Source organism: Boleophthalmus pectinirostris, unplaced genomic scaffold, assembly GCF_026225935.1.
Source record: "Boleophthalmus pectinirostris isolate CB_2022bp ecotype Guang Dong unplaced genomic scaffold, ASM2622593v1 HiC_scaffold_12, whole genome shotgun sequence".
Taxonomy (NCBI): domain Eukaryota; kingdom Metazoa; phylum Chordata; class Actinopteri; order Gobiiformes; family Gobiidae; genus Boleophthalmus; species Boleophthalmus pectinirostris.
The window spans coordinates 30991133-31014989 of record NW_026571018.1 but is presented as its reverse complement, the minus strand read 5'-3'; the positions used below and the strand labels follow the sequence as shown (position 1 = coordinate 31014989).

Sequence of the window (23857 nt, the reverse complement as noted above, 5' to 3'; positions counted from 1 at the left end):
GTCATTGGACATAGGTCATTGGACATAGGTCACTGGACATAGGTCATTGGACATAGGTCATGGACATAGGTCACTGGACATAGGTCACTGGACATAGGTCAGTGGACATAGGTCAGTCACTGGACATAGGTCAGTGGACATAGGTCACTGGACATAGGTCACTGGACATAGGTCAGTGGACATAGGTCAGTGGACATAGGTCACTGGACATAGGTGGACATAGGTCAGTGGACATAGGTCAGTGGACATAGGTCATTGGACATAGGTCACTGGACATAGGTCACTGGACATAGGTGGACAGTGGACATAGGTCACTGGACATAGGTCATGGACATATAGGTCAGTGGACATAGGTCAGTGGACATAGGTCATTGGACATAGGTCACTGGACATAGGTCACTGGACATGGACATAGGTCAGTGGACATAGGTCAGTGGACATGACTGTGTGGACATGACTCAGTGCACGTGTCCAGTGTGTGTTTCATTTGGCTTCACAAACATGAGCTGTAATCAGACCTTATGAAAAGTCAACAGTGCCCCACTCTGCCCTTTGGCACCATAAAACACTCTTATCTGATCTGCTAAATATCTTTCCCTCTCTTTCTACCTCTCCTTTCCTCATCTCTCTCTCCAGCCCGTCTCCTTTCCTCATCTTGCTCTCCCATCCGTTTCATTATCTCTCTCTATCCCCCCCGTCTCCTTTCCTCATCTCTCTCTCTCCCATTCATTTCATCATCTCTCTCTCTCCCCTGTCCCCTTTCCTCATCACTCTCTCTCCCCTTATCTCTCTCTGACTCCCAACTGTTTATCATCTCTCGCTCCCCCATTCCCTTCATTTCCTTCATCACGTTATTTGCCTCTCTCTCTCTCCTGTCCCCTTTCCTCTTTCCCTCATCCCCCACTTCCTCCTCTCTCTCTCCCGCCCCTTTCTTCATCTCTCTCTCTCTCTTTTCCTCATTCTTGTCTCCCTCTCTTCCCAGACCCCTTTCCTCATGTCTTGCTCTCCCTCATCCCCTTTCCTCATCTCTCTGTCCACTCTTTCCTCATCTCTCTCTCACCGTCCTCTTTCCTCATGTCTTGCTCTCTCTTTTCCCTCTCTCCCTCTCTCTCTCTCTCTCTCTCTCTCTCATCCCCTTTCCTCATATCTCCCTGTGTCTCTCTCTTTATTCGTCTCTCCCTCTCTCTCCTTGTATGAAGCATCTTTTCAGACCCCAGGGGGCATTCAATAACGCTGCAGCCTCTTCTTTCAGACTGTCAAAATAATTCCGCACACGTTCTAATATGTCTCCTTGTATTCCTGTGGCCCCGGGGTGCTCGGACGGGGGACACAATGAAAGGGCCCGTTTGCCTTTGGACTCACTAGAGATGGATTGTAGATAACTGGATAGAGCAGATGTCTACGTGAACAGACACAAATGATACACGTTTTAATCATGTAAAGGACAAAAAGAGATTAAAGCTGCACTGCGAACCTGCTTGTTTCTATGCCGATGTCTTTGCTCTCGTTACATCATTAACACAGCTCTACCTTACGTGTATTCAGTTACAGGTGGTTTTACAGCTCAAAGATACTGAGAAAAAAACGAGCAATCTGACTGTGAGCAGGGTCGCCTCTCCGTAGATTTAACCTGTAACTTGGTCTGGTTTGGTCTCCATAAAGGTAGAAAGTAGGGATGTTACAATAACCAAAATATTGTGATGTCGTATCGTCAAAAGTCTCACAATAATATCGTGGGCTGCTGCAATATATCGAGTCACAAGTTCCTTTCAGGGGTCAGGTTTCACTTCGTGGAAACTGTTTGACCTCTTAGGCGGGTACTTTTTATCATTTAACCAATCGCTGCTATTTGGTCATGATGTATGTAATGCTCTGCTAACAGGCTTAACAGGTATATTAAGCTTTTCCCAAATCCCATTGGAAGAAGGACAATAATGTCTTTCCCCTTGATAAAATTCACTAAACATTCTCTTTATTCCGTCTTTAAATCCTCAATCTCAGGAATCATTGACAACCCAGAATATATGGCTCTTCGCCGATTGGTTGGTGCCCAAACTCGCACTCCCGGGGTTTTTACGAACCGCCTAGTGTATTCTGATTCTTGACCTAGTTGTTGGAGAGACATTAAATTGAGTGGAGGCACTAGGTAGCGCTTCCCACCACCTCAAAAGTTCTGATGGTCTATTTTTTTAATTTAACTTTTTTTTTTTATTTACTTTTTGGCAAATAATAACACATCTGCATCTTGTATTTTGTAGATTTTTTTTTCAGTTAAAAAAAAAAAAAAAAATTCATAAGAAGTATTTATATTTACATTTAAATGATTATATGACGTATTTACATTTGCCGCTGAATTTTTGTCGGGCGGAGTTCTGTAGTGCAGTTAAGGACAGCAAAATGACTCGTGTTAAAGAAAAAAAAGTTTTCAAAAAACAGTGGAACGATGGGTTATTTTTTAGTTCAGTGTAAGACCCGTGCAGTTTGTCTGATATGTAAAGAAAGTCTGCCAGTTTTCAAAGAATATAATCTGCCTTGTCAGGGTCATACAATTCTGTTATTTTGCCTCCCTGATCCCCCACCACAGTCAGGAGGGATAATGTGGGCCACAGAGAAAAAAAGTTTGGTGACCCCTGGCTTAAATGCATGGTTTTACAGTCGCAACAACTTATAAACATAGAGAACTACATATCCCATGATTCATTTCAGTGCAGACAACATGAAGAAATATGTTTTTTTACTTGAATTTTTGGGATTATGATGGTAATAATTCACACCAAAATCTTGTCAAGGTATTTTAAAAGCAAAAAAGTGTCCCCTTTACAATTATATCTCAATAAATATTGGACCGTGATGTGCATATCGTGATAATATCGTACTGTGAGATTTGGATATTGTTACATCCCTAGTAGAAATGCCTAGTAATGCCACACTGTGAAACATTCCAGGCAAAGCAATAACATATCCATGGAGAAAAGTATTTGACGGACACTTCAGCTACTATAATCTGGAATGTTCTGAACTATAAGTCTTCCCTGCTGATACTAAACAATTAACCTTGATTAGCCCAAGTATGAGCCAGGCCGTATTTCCCTTTAAATGGTAAATGGTCACATTTTTATAAAGCGCTTTTCCACCTTCAAGGCACTCAAAGCTCTTTAATTTACTACTACTTTAATTTAACTACTTACTTTAATTAAGTAGTTACAAAGCCTAAATCATATTAACAAGTCATAATGCTCTTTAAAGTCTCATATTTCGCAAAATGGACTCTTGTGAGGTTTAAGCCATGTTAGAATGTTGTTGCCATCCAAAAACATACCTGGAGTTGTGTTTTTTGTTTCACACATTACAACATAGATGAGAAAATTGCATAATAGGGGTCCTTTCAACGTAAACTGCTTCATAAATGAGGTTACTATTTACTATTTCAAAAAATAAATATAAATCATTAAAGGGACAGTCCGCAATTTTGGACATAGGGCCTCATTTCTTAGTTAGCCAGAGTGTTGGAGATGTGTGGAGACACTTTTTAAAATATTCCATCCAGTCCTTGTATTTGCAGAGGTCGCTGGTGCTAGGCTAGTGCATGTCAATGGCCATAGTTAGCCTGTCACTAAAAATAGTCTTATCCACTCCACAAAACACTTGAAGGAAATCTATTATTACGCCAGACTGTCCATGTAAATGTCTGTGCTGATAGGATAATGTTTGAAATAAAACTAACCTTGCATCACATGAATCGTCGCATGTTGAGGGACTATTTTCTCATATATCAGTCCGCCGCTGCCAAACTTTCTATCAGGAAGTACAACTCGCTGCTGCTTAGACATAAATCATTCGAATGCAAGTTTGGTTTTTCTAAAATTATTTTATCAACATAGACATTTACATCAACAATCTGGTGATATAATTTCTTTGTCTTGGGTGTTTTGTGGAGTGGGTAAGACTGTTTTTAGTAGCAGGCTAACTATGGTCATTTACATGCACTAGCCTAGCACCAGCGACCTCTGCAAATACAAGGACTGGATGGAATATTTTAAAAAGTGTTTCCACATGTCTCCAACATTCTGGCTCACTAGGAAATTAGGTCCTATGTCCAAAATTCCAAAATGTCCCTTTAAAAGCCTTGTATGGATACCGCATTTTAAGGCTTTTGCAGACACACTTGTTGGGTTTTCATTCTGTTTGGAGAGATTACAGATGGATCCTAACCATACTTGTTTCAGCTTAACCTGAAATCCAATCTTAACCTATTAAAAGATCACACACACACAAAAAAAAAATCCATTTTCTATTGTAACATTTTCATATAGCCAAATCAGTGAAGAAGTTTAAATTGCATATGACAGGTTCAGCTACTATAGTACATAATTATACTTGAAAAACTCTTGGCTGTTGTGATGTTTATTTGACTTCCTGGTTGGACAAAGACAGCAGATATTACAAAAATAGAAGTTATTCCATCTGTAATCTGTAAAGGCTTGTGATTAGACTAATAAAAACAATGAACAACATTTATTTTTTGTTTCAGCTGCCAGAAAATTAATGACAGTTGATGACAGTTGGAGTATTATAATATTAGAAAAGCTGAAGCTGTTTCCTGTATTTTGGTACTTTTCAGCCAGCTCTCCCAGCTGCCTCTTAACTGATGTAACACTGTGATAAATATTTACCACATGTACTCTCCCAACAAACCAAGTCATAATTAGAAAAACATGAAAACCTGCCGTAAGAACCTCACCAAAAAACATACCTTTTTTTTTTTTTTTTTCCCACGTGTTTGAGTAATCCTGCTTTAGTAGTTTGTTTATATCTCCAAAGCTCAAAATGCTCTGTTCCACTTTGTAATGTCATGTAGAGGTAGTTTTCAAGTTAACAGCTACCTTTTACCTTTAGCTCAGTAGAGATGGGCAATTGACCTTTTTCACAGCGGCTGATATAGGGTAAATGCCACTTATGTTAATGCTTTTCGATGTCAAAATATCTGTGGAAATGTCTTGCGTATTTTCTACCAGCTTCATAAATCTGCCTCATCACCAAATCTTCATCCAACAAGGTCCACAAAAGTCCATGAAGAATTTATCCACAACTATCAAGATAAGAAAGACGAAAACTTAAAGGCGAACAACGACGGCACATTAGTGAACTACTCCTGAGCACAACTAGCATTATGGTCATGAATAAAACATAAGTAATGAGTAATTCGTTAATAAGTAACTTGTTACCTCAGACTGATTGTAGAACTGAAATTAAAAATCAGTTTCCAGTTTCATGATGTAGATATTTAGCCTGATTCATCAGCTGGTTTCACTTTGTGGATACCGTCTGACTTCGCAGCGTTAGGATTTGTTCGCTCGATGGTGGGTGGGAACTTTTTTTATTTAACCAATCACTGCTATTTGGTCATGACATATGTAATGTACCGCTAATGGGGCTAACTGGTATATTAAGCTTTTCCCAAATCCTGTAGGAAGAAGAGCAATAACGTCTTTCCCCTTGATAAAATTGAGCAAACATTCTCTTTGTTCCATCTTTAAATCCTCGATCTTGGGAACTGTTGCCAACACAGAATGTCTGGCTTCGTCTACATCCATCTCGACCGCTTTGTTTACTGTTGAGCTTGAGTTTGACATCATGGCTTCACAGTTCTTCACTGATTGGCTGGTGCACGGTCTACAACTTACGGGGTTCTTGCAAACCGTCTAGTGTATTCTGATTCCTAACCTAGTCACTGAAATTGAGCGGAGGCACTAGGTGGCACCAGCCTGGCTAGTAGATATTAGCATAGATAAAGAGATTTGTACAGTTCAAATGCTACAGATGTTCACAGATTACATGTCTGGCATTTAAAGTGCACAAGACTCTCTGTCTATGCTATCCACATCAAGAAATCGATTTTTTATTTTAATTGTAGAATCACAATGAGTTAACAAGTTACTTATGTTTTATTCATAACCATAATGTTAGTTTTGCTCAGTAGTTCACTAATTCTAGTCATTGTTAGCATTTCTGTTTTCATCTTTCTTACCTTGGTAGTTGTGAATCAATTCTTCATGGACAGAATATGTTCTTTGTGGATCTTGCTGGATGAAAATTTGGTGATGGGGCAGATTTATGAAGCGTTTTCACATTTCCACAGATATTTTGCCAGAGAAAAGCATTGACGTAAGTGACGTTTACCCTACATCGCGGCACTTCCGGCCGTTGTGAAAAAGGTCAATTCCAGGGCTGAAATCATCCAAATGATTTTCATGAAGGTGTATGGAGTTTACAAACACAATGGAGCACTTCCTGTATCACCACATGATATCAGAACGGGGTGTGTTTTCAACTCGTGTGAATGAAACAAAAACACAACTCTTAAGCATTTTTGTGATGAGGAAACAACATTATAACATACATCAGAAAATGGCGTAATACAGGCCCTTAAATTATGATGAAAACATGTTGTTTCACAGAAGATTTTAAAGTTTCATTCACAAATCTCCAGCCTTTCTATAACACTTTAACGCAAATGACGTGTTGGCCCATAACTGTAGCATACTTGAATACATAAATAAGATGTAAGGTACACTCCCTCATAGAAAGTGTATGCAGTAATAACAATTATATTTTTAGACACGTGTAAATAGCTCCAGTCTGTCTCTGGTTTGTGTTTTGGTTTGAAACTTTAAGCAAAAATAACACTCAAGTGAAGGGAGGTGTTTCAGGCAAAGCAAAGAACAAGGGTTGTATTGAGATTGGTGAGCGTCCAAAATGTGTTGCAAAATAAGTTCTGGACCACAAAACCTGGACACAAACCACTTGACGAGTCTACAGTGTGCTAGGGTAAAGGTGCAACACATAACTTTTCTCGTTTCCGCTGTTCCTGTGGAAATATTATTGCTTTGTCCGGAATGTTCCATGGTATTTAGGCCTATCTTGAGTTTGTTCATTTTAACAGGTGTTCAGCAGGTGGTTTTACTGCTCTCAAAGAAACACACGTTCTTATTAGCGGTGTGCAAAAATATCAAAATATCGAAATATCGTATAGTTTAATGTGCTGATACAGTATCGATATCGTGGGCTGCTGTATCAAGATAGCGCAAAGAGTATTTTTTGGTATATTTTACTCACTTATTTTGTTACAGAGCTTCAGTTTTGTTGCTTGTTTAGTGGAAGGAAACTCGTTTATGCGATGCACTTGACATTTTCACTCTTTTGAGGATTAAAAATGTTTCATATAAACATATTTCATATTTCAAGACTCAGCCTTTATTTTTTATTGAACTGTGTCGAATTGATTTGAAATATATCGTACTGAATCATATATGAAAGTATCGTATCGATTTGAAAGTGCATTGTATCAAGACAATGTATTGTATCTATGTATCGATGTATGTATCGTGTCGTGGTCTATGTATCGAGGTATGTATCGAATCGTGGTCTAATCGAGTATGTATATCTATGTATCGAGGTATGTATATCGTGTCTATGTATCATATGTATCGATCGTATGTATCGTATCGTGGTATCTATGTATCGTGTCTATGTATCAGGTATGTATCGAATCGTGGTCTATGTATCGTATCGTATCGTGTCTATGTATCGAGGTATGTATCGTATCGTGTCTATGTATCGGTATGTATATGTATGTATCGTGGTCTATGTATCGAGGTATCGAGGTATCGTATCGTGGTCTATGTATCGAGGTATGTATCGTATCGTGGTCTATGTATCGAGGTATGTATCGTATCGTGGTCTATGTATCGATGGTCTATGTATCGAGGTATGTATCGATGTATCGTGGTCTATGTATCGAGTATGTATCGATGTATCGTCGTATCGATGTATCGTATGTATCGTATGTATCGTGTATCTATGTATCGAGGTTATGTATCGATCGGTATCGTATGTATCGTATCGTATGTATCGTATCGTATGTCTATGTATCGAGTATCTATGTATATGTATCGTATGTATCGAATCGTGGTCTATGTATCGTATGTATCTATGTATCGTATGTATCGTATCTATGTATCGAGGTATGTATCGTATCGTGGTCTATGATCGAGGTATGTATCGAATCGTGGTCTATGTATCGAGGTATGTATCGAGTATGTATCGTGGTCTATGTATCGAGGTATGTATCGTATCGTGGTCTATGTATCGAGGTATGTATCATATCTGCAACTTCTGAATGATACCCAGCCTTAGTTCTTATTGTTCTCCACAGATCTGACTTGTAACTCTGTTAATGGCGTCGCCTGCTTGTCTCCATGGTGATGAGCCGATTATGTTCAATGCCATGAGTTCTTTTGTGTTTTTTTTTTTTTTTTTAACTCTATTTACTTTTACTAGAATCATTTTGATGATTTTAGCCCTGGAATTGCCAATCTCTACTGAACAAAAGGTAAATGGTAAGGAAAACTACCACTTCATGACATCACAAGGTGGAAGAGCGTATTTTGAACTTTCGAGATGTAGGCAAACTAATGATAAAGTGTTACTCAAACATGTGTGAATGAAACAAAACACAACTCCAGGTATGTTTTTGAGGAACCTAACGGAGCTTTAGTAGTCACACAGCCTTAATAAAAGCATTACTCATTATGGCTAATTATTAAAGGTGCATTGTGTAACTTTTCTAGTGGAGGTTCCATCAAATGCAAATGCTTTTCCATCTATAGATGCTATTGCTTTGTCTGGAATGTTTCAACCACATCAAGTTACAGGTCAGGCTATAAAACCAGCTGTAATTGAATACATGTAAGGTAGAGCTGTTTAAAGTTTTAAGTCATACTGTAGAACCCCCAACCCCAGGGCCGTTTGGTACCGGACCACGAAAGCACCGTGCGGACCATGCCTCCTGTCGTGTTTCCCGCACCTCTAAACCATAACTAAAACCAGGACTAAATCAGGACTAAAATCAGGACTAAACCAGGACTAAACCAGGACTAAAATCAGGACTAAACTAGGAATAAATCTAGGACTAAACCATAACTAAAACCAGGACTAAAATTAGGTTTAAACCAGGTCTAAAACCAGGACTAAATCTGAACTAAAACTAGGACTAAACCAGGACTAAAATCAGGTCTAAACCAGGACTAAACCAGGACTAAAATCAGGACTAAACTAGGAATAAACCATAACTAAAACCAGGACTAAACCAGGACTAAAATCAGGACTAAACTAGGAATAAACCATAACTAAAACCAGGACTAAACCAGGACTAAAATAAGGACTAAACTAGGAATAAACCATAACTAAAACCAGGACTAAACCAGGACTAAAATCAGGACTAAACCAGGACTAAACCAGGACTAAAATCAGGACTAAACTAGGAATAAACAACTAAAACCAGGACTAAACCAGGACTAAACCAGGACTAAAATCAGGACTAAACTAGGAATAAACCATAACTAAAACCAGGACTAAACCAGGACTAAAATCAGGACTAAACCAGGACTAAACCAGGACTAAAATCAGGACTAAACTAGGAATAAACTAGGACTAAACCATAACTAAAACCAGGACTAAAATTAGGTTTAAACCAGGTCTAAAACCAGGACTAAATCTGAACTAAAACTAGGACTAAACCAGGACTAAAATCAGGTCTAAACCATGTGTAAACCAAGCCTAAACCAGGTCTAAAACCAGGAAAAAACCAGGTCTAAAACAGGATTTAACCACCACTAAACCAGGATTTAACCGTACACATACGCTGCATGAACGGCGCCTCCTCCTATACGCCGCCAGTCCATGAAAATGTTGCCCCGTCCCCCCAGTCTGCAAAATATTGTCGGACATAAAACCGGTCCATGCCGCAAAAAAGGTTGGGGACCACTGCTGTAAAACATTCCAGGCAGATCAATAACATATCCACAGAAACAAACAGGTGACGGACCCCAACCAACCACATTTAAGGGAAATTAGTTAGTATTAATTTTCTGAAAAGCATAAAAATATAATATCCATTTATAAACCTCTGTATAGGACAGATTTGTAAAACAGCTTGTAGCTAATTAGTGACAATTAGAACATAAGTAATTAACAGTTATTTAATCACCCATAGGCGCTAACACATGCACTAAATTACATATAGAATTAACACTGCATTAAATCAGCAAGTGAAGTTACCACCATTTTACCAGCATGCATTGGGGCGGATTGGCCTTGTATCGGGGCTGGAGGGAGGTATGGAGTCATGTGAATCAGAAATAGAAGAATTAACAGGTAAATTGCTGTGTTTGTCACTGTTCTTGTGCTGTCATTGTGATCAAAAGTGTATTTATTTACCATCAGTGTTTTGGCGTGCTCTCCATCCTTCACCACAGACACAACAGCCAGGTTATAGAGAGGGGAGAAGAACAGAGGCACACATCACGTCACTCGCTGAGCCCATTTCAACACACAAAGCAAATATCCAAGGCCTTTTTAGGACATTGGTGAAAATACAAACACAATTCTAATTCAGATTAAAGGTGCGCTATGTAACTTTTTGGTTGGGGGTCCGTCACCTGCTTGTTTCTATGGGTTTGTCATTGCTCTGCCTGGAATGTTCCACAGTGTGACATTAAACAGCTCTACCTTACATTTATTCAATTAAGAGTGTTTTCCTTTTTTGGCTCAAAAACGGCATTCTGACTGTGAATAGGGTCACCTCTCCACAGATCTGACTTGTATCTTGGTGTAGTTTGGTCTCCATGAGGATAGAAATGTTTAATGCCATCTCCACAAAAGCAATGGACGTACCCGCTATCAGTAAAGTTACACAATGCACCATTAAAATGAAATAAACTACAACATTTACTTCAAAATAGTGCTAATTGTACTTCAAAACATGGCATGGTGTTACTGTAACTAGGCATGTTAGTACTACTACTTCTACTGTTTCTACTACTTCAATAAGCAATCCCATGCATTTTATATATTTGCAAACATTAAAAAACTCATAAAAAATATGATCCTTGATGTATATGAGCTACACATCCTCTCTACTTTACACTTTATTTAGTGTTTTTTATGAACACACATAAACATGAGACCTGATGGAAAGTCAGACTTGTCACAGTAATTCTATCACGATAATATAATCATGAGAGATAAAGATGGAACAATGTTTCTAAGGCTCAAAATGTCTCATATGTACTTTCCTTTGCATTAGTGGAGAATATTTTCACATTTCAGTTGTCAGGGTCAAATCTGATGACTCATTATACTAAATACGGTTTTCTTGTGTTATTTATTTATTGCAGCTCATTTTTCTTAGAGGAATCCTGGTGTCATTGGCATTAAGTCGTTTCAATCATATTGTAGTAGAAGAGATGGAGAGGTATAAAGTGCATAGGAAAGTGCACTTGTGGAGGTAACAGAGTCTGTACCCGAATGCTCTCCTACACACAAGAGCCACTCTCTCTGTTTAAACAGACTGAGGCCAGTGAGTCATCAGCACAGCTCTGCCTCACAAGGTCAAAGAAACAGATCAGGTAGAGATGAACTAAGTCCAAAAACAGAGGCCACGTATTCATCATGTGTCCATGGATTTCAGAAAGATGAAAAATTAGGAGAATTTAAAGCGGGCTTATTATGCAAATTCTACTTCTCTGTACTAACTTTGTTCTGCAATTTAATTTTTTAAAAATCGGTGATACACGTGGGATTTGGCAGATTCACGTAGTCATTTTGGTACAAATGAAATAATTTTATTTTTTATTTTTTAATTTAAAAATGAACTTTTTGCTACTGTGATGTGCAGCTACCCATCAAAGATGCTGACAGCTGCACAAGTCTTTACTTCTAACGTGGGAGTCAGTGGACTTCTGTTTCTTTTATGAAGTGATTTTAGATGAATATTAGGTTTTTTTTAAATGTGCAAATGATGACATAATGATCTACTGGTGTCAGAGATTATTTCTACATAACTGACACAAGCACATTAAGTCTTCACAACAAAATCTTTAGATGCCGTTGCCACCCATAGATACAAAAAAGTTGACATTGCTTCACATAATAAGTTATGCTGTTGTGAATTTTACAAAAAAAATAAAAATAAAAAGGAAATAACTCAAGTTTAAAGGTGTGCTATGTAACTTTTCTGGTCAGGGGTCCTCCACTTGTTTGTCTCAATGGAGATGTTAGTGCTTTTCCTAGAATGTTCCACATTCACAGTGGTATTAAACATAGAGTATCTTCATAGAGACCAGCAGGTAACAGGCAAAGAAACTGTAGAGCAGTGATTGGTTTTCAAAGAATTGTTGAGCATAAAAAGTAAAACTAAGTCTAATGCCACACTATTGAACATGGCAAAACAACAGAGTGAAGCAGGCACCAGAAAAGTTACACAGTGCATCTTTTTTAAAAACACTGGAAAAAAATACAAGTATAGTACGTTTAATATGTCACAGCCCACACTTGCTTGCACTAAAAACACCGTAATTTTGAAGGAAATGGCGGGTGAGACTCTTACCACAATCCATTTTGAAAAATTTAATTTGATTTCGCGGCAAAGGACAAAGAGGCAGATGTTTCCCTGTTATGCAAGTTCAATAAACTAATCTCATAAAATGCAAATGCACAAGGATCTTTGGGACAAAATGTACACAGCTAATCGTCGCTAACCATTCCTACTCGATGCACATGTACCGCGCTGTTATTGCGCAATGCACAAACACAGACATGAATATGCACAAGAGATTAGAGCCAGAGTAAATGTGGCCACATCTTAAAGTGAGGGGAAGCAGCGAGCAGCAGGGCCTGTCATTTGTCCTGTCTTTAAGGCTTTACATCCATGAACCAAACTACATTTCATTAGAGACTGGAACCACAAAAGTGCACATTTTAATCTTCTGACATCTGTTTACAATCAAGACAGTGTTATTTTAGGTTTTCTCACATTTTGCTGGTCAGTTTTGTTTTGTGTGAATAGGCCAAGTACTCGCAGTGATATTAAAAGGTACATTATGTAACTTTTCTTCTCAAACAAGATACTGCTTTTCCTACGAAGTTCTAATCTACGCCGTTAAGTTAAAGGTGCATTGTGTAACTTTTCTGCTGGAGGATCCGTCAAATACTTTTCTGCATGGAGACGTTATTGCCAGACAAGTTACAGGTCAGATCTGTGGAGACGCTCACAGTCAGAATGTCTGTTTTTCTCAACATCTTTCTCAGTATATAACTAAAAAAACACCCGTAATTCAATAAATAAATTTTAAAAAAAACACCTGTAATTCAATAAATATAAAGCTGTTTAATGACATACTGTGGAACATGCAATGACATCTCCATAGTAACAAGAATGTGACAGACCCTCAACCAAAAAGTTTGGGTACCTATAAGTATATATTTTGCATTAATTAAATTACAGATGTTTTATTAGGAAAAATGCATTGAAAAACACTGTGATTATGCTCACCTTTCCACAGATCTAACCCTTAACTCTCCATGGAGACAAGCAGTTGGTGGAAAAATGTACATAATGCACCATAATAAACCAGACTGAAACATCCAGAACTATATATAGGCCCTTTAAAATATAAAACACAATGTATGAATCAGCTTTGGTTAGGTTTCTTACCCTCCACGGCTCTCTTGAAGAACACCTTGCAGCTCCCACAGGTGACGACGCCGTAGTGGCACCCAGAGGCCTCGTCCGAGCACACCAGGCAGATCTTATGGGTGCTCCCCGATTTGGACTGGCTCTGCCCCGATGATGAGACTGTCTCTCCTGTCCGGGACGTGGAGCTGCACACAACAAAAGGAAAAGAGGAGTTTAATACAGATCCAAATCTTTACCCAGACACAAAATTGTACAAGAACTATGATCAAAACTAGATACTTATTGGTTTAGGCCAGTCTTGGTCTTTATTAGAAGTAGTATAAAACCACATAGTAATATGTTGGGGTTATGAGTCCTGCTTAAATCACTGTGTACTGCTGTTGTGCCCTGTCTGTTTATGATTGTGGGTGGTCAGAGGAGTCATTAAGCAAAGTATGGAAGCCTTATTTACTTTACTACTGTCTTAATGACTACAGTGTCACCAAGGGGTGTCAATATATTTTATCATTTAATGTAATGATACAGTATGATGAGTAGAGTGAGTGTGCATATATACATGTATATATAAGTTTTTTTTTTCATATTTATTATTATTTTGTTTATTATTTATGTACTATTATTTATCTTTCTTTTCTCTGGAAACAGTAGGGGAGTTTAATGGGCGGGGGGCTGGGGGAGGGGAAAATTGTCACATTACATTACATTTTTTTCCTTCTATGATATTTGCTTTATGTGCACAAAAAAACTAAAAAAAAAAACATTATTTTGTTACAGTGCTACAGTTTTGTTGCTTGTTTGGAAGAAGGAAACTCATTCATGCAACACATTTGACATTTTCAGTTTTGATGGTTAACATGTTTGTGTTTCATATGAACTTTGCATAAGAAATGGTTTAACAAAGACTTTTAGTATCACAGCCATGATTTAAGCCATCAAATCAATTTGAAATATATTGTATTGAACCGAAAGTGCATTGTATGGAAATATGTATCGTATCTTGGCCTATGTATTGTATCAGCAACTTCTTCAGCAAAAGTAGGGATCTATATAATATTCATATATCTACTATTGGGGACTACTGACACTACTACTACTACTACTACTACTACTACTACTACTACTACTACTACTACTACTACTACTACTACTACTACTACTACTACTACTACTACTACTACTGCTGCTACTACTGCTGCTACTACTGCTACTACTACTGCTACTACTACTGTCACTACTACTACTGCTACTACTACCAATGATAATGATAATAATAATAATGAAATATTATTGTTGTAATTATTGTAATTAATAGTAGAGATAATAATAGGTATTATGGATGTAATAATAATTCATAATAATAAAAATAGTAATAGTGATGAAAGGTAGTGGAAAATAGTAGGAATAATAGTGATAATAATAACAGTAATAATAATTAATTTTTTAAAAAATGCCTTTAGGGTTATGTTTTTTGAGATTGTGACATATGGTGAAAGATGACGAGGGGAACTGATGATGGTGAAAATAAATATTAGTTTGAGTATAGGGACTAATACATTTAAAAAATTATAATATAAAAATTATAATTTAAAAAAAAAAAAAAAAAAAAAAAAAAGGGAAGGAAGAGAGACAAAAGGAACTTCAATTATAAATTGGCCGCAGTGTATCAAAGTTTGGGAGCCTAGCGGTGTATTTATGTTGCACTATCACATTTATATTGTTTTGACTTTGTGTTGGTGTGGGTGGTTTGGGGGAAATGGGGGGGCTTTTTTGTATTTGTTGTGGTGTTGTGGTTGTTGCTTTATGTTTTTGTTTTTATGTTGAATATTGCAATTGTTAAACGTTGATGTTTGTTTTGTTTTTTTTGAATGTTATGTTCTGCTGTCTTTAATAAAAAAATAAAAAAAAAAAAAACTTCTTCAGCAACTCTAGTGTCACCCTTGGAGAGGTTTTGTTTAAGGTCATATATTTTGCAAAATTGACTCTTGTGACTTTTCAGCCATAATGTTGTTACCTCCTCAAAAACAGACCTGGAGTTGTGTTGTGTTTCACTGACACATGTTTAAGTAATCCTGCATTATTACTCTGTCTACATCTCCAATGCTCAAAATGCTCTGTTCCACCTTGTGAACTCATGAAGTGGTAGTTTTCACATTTACATTTTGTTTAATAGAGATTGGAAATCATCCAAATGATTCTAGTGAGGGTGTATGGATTTTTAAAAACACAGTGGAGTACTTCCTGTATCACCACGTGACATCAGAAAGTGGACAGAAAAAATAACACAATCTAAACCTGCGAGGTTTGTGTGTTGAACAAGTGTGAATGAAAGAAAACAACTCCAGTAAACAAGATTATAACAGATCAGAAAGGTAATACGGCCTTTAAGCCTTTAAAGTGGAACTATAAGGCATAAGTATTATTCATATTTTAGTACAGCTTCGGGGCAGAATGTTTGATGAAAAGCAGGTTATGATTTGTGCATGTTATGAGATGTTGCAATCATCAATACACAGAGCCAAAATAGAATGTCTTCTGCAGAAAACTCAATATGATTTTTTGTTTGTAGTTTTGCAAACTATTTTCTGATTTACTGTGTGTTATAATGTTGTTTCCTAATCAAAAACAAACCTGGAATTGTGTTTTGTTTCATTCACACATGTTTAACGCACAAACCCTGCATATTTAGGCTGAGTTCTTCTCTCAGTCTGTCTAAATACAGGAAGTGCTCCAATGTTTTTAACTCCATACACTTTGGAATTGCCCATCTCTACTGAACTAAGGCTATGTCCAGACTGCAGCGCTTAATGCTCAATTTGGATTTTTTGGTGAAATCCGATTGCACATTTCCAGTTAAATGCGACTTGTATGTGATCTCCAGTGTGAAATTTAAATGGCCCAAAAGTGTCCCGCATGCACATTGGAGGACACGATGTCATCACGTTCAGCGAGCGTGCTCAGTGTTTATGGAAGTCGCCTAAACTCTGGGCTCGTCTCCCAAAATACAGTCCAGTTCTTCGTAAAATGGATAGGTTACGCGTCCATGGCTGCCTCGTTTGTTTGAGTCTTTATAACCTCCTTGTATTTTGCTCGCAGGCTCTTTATTTTTCGTTGGAGCCAGGATCGTCTGTAGCAGCGCTCGGACATTTCTTTGGCAATCATTTCAAAAACTGCCCGGTTCCAATAAAACCCCTCCAATTTGGCCTGAATACAGTGATCCCTCCAAATATTAATTAACTCGCTAACCTCACTTTCTCTCCATTGACTAGACTCCAAGCCTGACATTTTTTTGTTTATTTTTAATTAAATATTTTACCAGGTAAGTCAGCTGAGAACACCTTCTCATTTACAATTACGACCTGGTCAAGGGGCAATATAAAACAAAAGCACAAACAGAACGCACTCACACATCAACTATAACATGAAACAGTGAATAGAGATGTAAGACAGTGAAACAATTGCAGATTAAATATAAAAGCGTCAAGTGCAATTATCCTGTAAAATACTTTGGATGGAGTTTTTAAAAGTCGACAGAGGTAAAAATGAACTAAGTTTTAAAGTCTGTTGAAGGTATTTCCAGTCACTTGCTGCAGAAAACTGAAATGAGGAAAGGTCCAAAGCTGTGTGGGTTTTAAGAACGACCGGGGTTATGTATCTGTTGGAGCGTAATGTGCATCTGGAGCTGTGGAGGTGTAGTAGTGAGCTGAGGTAGGACGGAGTTTTACCGTGTAGGTGGGATGAATGTTACCTGGCCGTTCAGACTGAAGTCGCGTGCCAAAAGATCAGATATGTATCGGTTTCAGGAGCACATATCCAAGTGGTCTGGGTCACATTTGAAAAAAAATCGGATCCGTGTCGTTCAGACCGTCATTAAAAGATCAGACACAGGTCACATAGGGACGAAAAAATCCTGATTTGGGTCACTTCAGGCTGCGGTCTGAACGTAGCCTAAAGGTAAAAGGGAGCTATGAACCTGAAAGCTGCCCGTAGACTACATTACATTTTGAGCTTTGGAGATACAGTCAGACTAAAGACGCAGGATTACTCAAGCATGTCTGAATGAAAAAAAAACACAGCTCCAGGTATGTTTTTGTTTTGAGTTGATAACAGCATTCTAACATGTCTGAAATAGTATCAATTTCGAGTAATACAGGACCTTTAAACTAGTGAGAACCTCAGTTTTCTCTCGCGTGTTATAAGAAAAGATGACTTTGACCCACGTGTCGGTTAATCTCGTGTGTTGCGGTGGTTTCGAACTGTACAGACAGAACCTATAGCGCTCGAATGTTATGTAGTGAAAGAGGACACGGAGTCAGATGAGGATGCAGAGATAGGGCTATGGGGGCGGATGATTCACTCTGCTTTCATCTATGCCTCATCCGACATTGCCATATTACAAAGCTTAGACATTATTCTCAAAAATCTACTGTATTGCAACTGGCTCACTGCTGGTTGCTACATGCTTGTGACTAAAATCGAAAACAGATTTTAACCCCCCCCCCAAAAAAAATCCATGTCATCTTGTGTTTGATATAAATATTGTTTTAATATCTCCAGGCAGGAGTCATCTGCGCAGTCAAGCGTAGAGACACTTTGGATACATCGCCGTTTTGTTGCGTGGAAAGGAACTTTTGGGGATTTCGGGCTGCCAAAATTGACGTTGCACAAACACATGTGAAAACCATTCTAGCGAGACTTTAATCCAGATACTTTATTGAACCGCTACGGGCGCGTAATTTTGTATAATGGCGCGCTAATCTGCTTTCCTATTCAAAATCCTTTCTTTTAATCGTGAATGTGTAAGTAAAGACAACAAACACCCAAGCCTGTCACCGGATTGCGCTCTTCGGTGCAGGGACTAAGCTGTAAATCTATGTGCGAGAGTCGGCTGGTGTTGCAATGCTCGCTAATGCCTTCATAAACCTTCTGGGACACACGCGTTAACCTACACACATATACACACACACACTCAGCCGTACATTGCGATGCGTTATGGAGACATTATATTGACTTACACTCATTCCCTGGAGACTGTTTTTAACCTTAAACTTAGTTACACGGTTAGTAACTCTATTGCTGGGTTTCAGATGACATCTCAGCATTCTATAGGTCAATATTAGTTAAAACAGACAAAGTAAATGCAGTTAAAATGTAGGTTTTTGTTGTAACACAGCAACTTAATGGGTCTAGTCCAGGGGTGGGCAAACTTTTTGACTCGTGGGCCACAAGGGGTTCTAAAATTTGACGGTAGGGCCGGACCAGGGGCAGATGGATGGAGTTTTTTGGTAATCCACCTCAAAAGGGAAAAAAATAACATGGGATATGTAGAAAATATATCCCATGTTATTGAAATATCCCATAATTGAAAACCATTACAAAGCATTACAACAAAATATCTGTCTTTCAAGTCGCACGGTATTTACTATTTACTGAAATGACTTTTAAAACACTGAAAATTATTATTATTGTTACTATTATTCAAGTTCGGCGGGCCATATTAAAAAGATTATAGGGCCGCATATAGCCCCCAGGCCATAGTTTGCCCACCATTAGTCTAGTCACTGATAGAAAATATTACATTGAAGATTTGTGAATAAACTTTTTGGCTATTTCATGACAAAGTACATTGTAATCAATATGGAAATCTGGAAGTATGACATCCTCACATTCTAGAAACTGGAACCCACCAATAACTACGGGTGTGCAAAAATACTGAAATGTCGATATATCGTGTTGTTTAATGTGATGATACAGTATCGATATCGTGGGCTGCTGCATCGATATATCACCAAGAGCATTTTTTTTTAGTACATTTAATTCATTTATTTTATTACAGCGCTACAGTTTTGTTGTTTGTTTAGAGTTCTCCATCCCATTTCCAAGTAGCTCGCAAAAGGGTTTCTCAATCTACACGTGTTGTTCTGAATAGAGATGTAACAATATCCAAATTTCTCGGTACGACATTATCATGATATGCATCTCACGATATTTATTGCGATATTTTGTAAATGGGACATTTTTACTTTATAAATACCTTGACAACATTTTGGTGTGAATTATCACTGTCATAATTCCAAGAATTCAAGTAAAAAACAAATTTCTTCATGCTGATATGAATCATAGGATATGTAGTTCCCTATGTTTAGAAGCTGTTGCTACAATAAAACCATGCATTTAAGCAAAGGAACTTGTGATTCGATATGTAATGTGACAGCCCAAGATATTATTGTGAGACTTTTGACGATATGATATCACGATATTTCGGTTATTGTTACATTCCTAGTCCTAAATAAGTAAAATTTGATCAAATACATTACTATTGTACATGTATCATTTTGATGCCTAACTTTGCGCACTAATAAATGGATAATGGTCTATGTTTTTTAGGTATCTCACTGTGGCTCTTATATATGCTCAATTTCTTGTGACTGCTAAAGCGAGTAGCTCCCTGGCATTTTTGTCTTGTAAAAGAAGCTCACCAGAGGAAAAAGTTTGGAGACCAATGGTTTAGAGGAAGGAAACTTGTTTATGTGACACATTTCATATTTTCACAGTTTTGAGGATTAAAATGTTTACACAAGAAGTGGTTTAACAAAGACTTTTAGTGTCACAGCCATGATTTAGCTGTTATTTTTATTGAATCACACTGAATTTTTTGAAATATATCATATCGAATCGAAAGTGCACTGTATCGAGATATGTATCGTATCGTGGCCTGTGTATCGAGGTATGTATCGTATCTGCAACTTCTTAATGATACCAGCCCTACCAATAACCCAAATAAAATAAATGAAAACAATGTTACGCTACATGCAGCCAACGCTCTACCAACACTAACCTCAACCGAGATTAACCTACATCTTAAAGAATCTGTATTATGCTTCTTTCTGGTATCTGCTATCTGTAACATAGATGATAAAAAAAACTCAAAAAAGACCATTTGGAATAATACTGTATGTCTCCTTTAACCTCCTGCAGACCTGATTGTTGGTCCCCACAAAACAAGCGGTCACCATGATGTGTACAACGCTTTCAGTCCCCACCGACGATGTGCTGAATACCTGCTCACACACGCACACATGGGCCTGATCCTTTTACTGAGTAATTAGGTTAGAAGTGAACGACACGTGTAGTCGGACGCCTCGTCACTACAGGGAACGTCACTTTGTCCAAAGGGGAAAGTATGTCAGCAGTTCAAAGGGTGCATGATAAGAGACACACACACACACACACAGCACTGCACTGCACTGCTGTCAGGGCTGCAGCTATGAGGCATGATAACAGACACAGACATACAGGCCAGTACAGCACAGAACCACATACTATGAGTGTATGTCTCTTTCACTGTGCCCATGGTACAGCTGTGGTGCATGAAAACACACATATACAGCCCTGTACAGAGAACCACATACTATGAGTTTATGTCTTTTTCAATGTGTTCATGGTGCAGCTATGGTACATGAAAACAGACACATAGAACCCTGTACACCGAGAATCACATACTATGCAGTCAAACCTTTTTTTTCACTGTACTGTTCACGTTACGAACAGATCAAACACTCCAGGTTTAAGGCTTTTTCACTGTACTGTCTGTGGTACAGCAGAGTATTTTTCATTGTACTGTCTGTGGTATACACATGAGTTAAAAAAAATAAAAGTGTAATGTGTTTCAGTGTAATGTCTGCTGTACCACTGACAGTACTTTGAAAATACTCTGCTGTACCACAGAGTATTTTCAGTGTACTGTCTGTGGTACAGCAGAGTATTTTCAGTGTACTGTCAGTAGTACAGCAGAGTCTTTTTAGTGTACTGTCAGTAGTACAGCAGAGTATTTTTAGTGTACTGTCAGTAGTACAGCAGAGTATTTTCAGTGTACTGTCAGTAGTACAGCAGAGTATTTTCAGTGTACTGTCAGTAGTACAGCAGAGTATTTTCAGTGTACTGTCAGTAGTACAGCAGAGTCTTTTTAGTGTACTGTCAGTAGTACAGCAGAGTATTTTTAGTGTACTGTCAGTAGTACAGCAGAGTATTTTTAGTGTACTGTCAGTGGTACAGCAGAGTATTTTCAGTGTACTGTCAGTAGTACAGCAGAGTATTTTCAGTGTACTGTCAGTGGTACAGCAGAGTATTTTCAGTGTACTGTCAGTAGTACAGCAGAGTCTTTTTAGTGTACTGTCAGTAGTACAGCAGAGTCTTTTTAGTGTACTGTCTGTGGTACAGTAGAGTATTTTCAGTGTACTGTCTGTGGTACAGCAGAGAGTCATTTTTAGTGTACTGTCAGTAGTACAGCAGAGTCTTTTTAGTGTACTGTCTGTGGTACAGTAGAGTCTTTTTAGTGTACTGTCTGTGGTACAGCAGAGTCATTTTCAGTGTACTGTCTGTGGTACAGTAGAGAGTCTTTTTAGTGTACTGTCAGTAGTACAGTAGAGTCTTTTCAGTGTACTGTCTGTGGTACAGCAGAGTATTTTCAGTGTACTGTCAGTAGTACAGCAGAGTCTTTTTAGTGTACTGTCTGTGGTACAGTAGAGTATTTTCAGTGTACTGTCTGTGGTACAGCAGAGAGTCATTTTTAGTGTACTGTCAGTAGTACAGTAGAGTATTTTCAGTGTACTGTCAGTGGTACAGAGAGAATCACACACTATGAGTTTAAGCCTCTTTCTCCTGTTTGGTTTGGCAACACATAAGCAGGAATGTATAGGGCCCTTATGTAAGAGAGATCTCTTGCAGAGCTTGATAATGGCTGCACATTATGGTCAATGGAATCTTTTGCTTGAGTCCACTTGATGTATGGATGTCAGGATTAATTTAATTTACAATTAATGATGATCAATGTCAAATTAGAATGGAGGAGTTTAAAGGCAACAATGATTTTAATATAATCTGTACTCCACAAAGAATGCTCTGCACATTACAGCGCAGAAATGACACGGTAACTTCTGAGGAAAATTTACTTTAAATCAAATGTTATGATTATTGTAAAAGAAGCAACATGCATGATTCTCTCATTATGTCCTGCCATACATTTGCTCTGTTACATCACAGTCACTATAGATACTGCACCAGTAAATGAAAGAGAAATACATATGTAACCTTTAGTGTCCATGACGACAATTCAACATCAACATACACATGCACTGGACTGAATGGAACAAATCACCCTATACTTTACAAATGGAGACGAGGCTAATCTTAATCTAAGTGACCTACATTGACGACTGCTCCATGGGCAGTAGAAAGACGACACAGGCTTATATAAACTGGAGCAGGACCAAGCAGGATCTGGGAAAAGGTCCAGCCCAGAAGTCTATCCATAACTCTGGGCTGAAGTATCAACCTGCATCTACAAGCCAGGTCCAGACAGACGAGGCTCTACACACCATCAGCATTCACACAGCAGGAGCAGAGCAGAGTACTGTGTGTGTGTGTGTGTGTGTGTGTGTGTGACCGTAAGACACATGTTCACCTCCAATATGGGGGGTATGGAGGTAGATTTAAAGATATACTGTGGAATACGGAGGGGACGAGACACAGTTTCAGGGAGACGATACGAGATTGGGTCCATGAGAACGAGACAAGATGAGATTTTAACATAATTCCTAAATCCATGTATCATTCATTCATTTGTTTTTCAAATTAAAACCAAAAATAAGAAAATGAAAAAAACAACTATTTTCTTCATTATTTGTCCCAAAACCAAAATGAAAAAAACGGATAATGATTCGTTTTTTCAGTTTTCGATTTTGTGTTTAAATGAATAATGGAAAAAATGGATAACAGCCGTTTGTCGTTTCCATGACTTAAACTGCGATGCCGGACTGAACCAGGACTAAACCAGGACTAAACCATTTTCAGTCCTGGTCTGGTCCCAGTCTCAGTTCTAATCTGGTCCCAGTCTCAGTTCCGGTCTGGTCCTGATCTGGTCCCAGTCTCAGTCGCGGTCTGGTCCCGGTCTCAGTCCCGGTCTCAATCTCGGTCTGGTCCCGGTCCCAATCTCAGTCACGGTTTGGTTCCGGTCTCAGTCCTAGTCTGGTCCGGGTCTTAGTCCTGGTTTGGTCCCAGTCTCAGTCCTGGTCTCAGTCCCGGTCTGGTCCCGGTCTCAGTCCCGGTCTTGGTCCTGGTATTGGTCCCGGTCTAAGTCCTGGTCTTGGTCTGGTCCCAGGCCTGGTGTAGTCCTGGTTCAGTCCTGATTCAGTCCGGCATCACAGTTTAAGACATGGAAACGAGAAACGTTCATTACCCTTTTTTTCCATTATTCATTTAAACACAAAATCGAAAACTGAAAAAAAAAAAAAATAATTGTTATCCGTTTATTTTGGTTTTGGA

General features: G+C 38.3%; 1 protein-coding gene across 3 annotated transcripts in view; it reads right to left on the bottom strand.

Moving 5' to 3' along the window:
* Positions 1 to 23857, bottom strand: part of LOC110153966 (glucocorticoid receptor-like) — a 166915-nt gene that overhangs the window by 47419 nt on the left and 95639 nt on the right. For 2 of the 3 annotated variants that reach the window (XM_020917896.2, XM_055148658.1), the window contains 2 exons: positions 13556 to 13722; positions 10279 to 10305 (listed from right to left, as the gene is read on the bottom strand). In XM_020917896.2, coding sequence (XP_020773555.1) covers positions 10279 to 10305; positions 13556 to 13722 — 194 coding nt within the window. The remainder of the gene's footprint in view (positions 1 to 10278; positions 10306 to 13555; positions 13723 to 23857) is intronic. The other variant, XM_055148659.1, reaches the window with a different exon arrangement.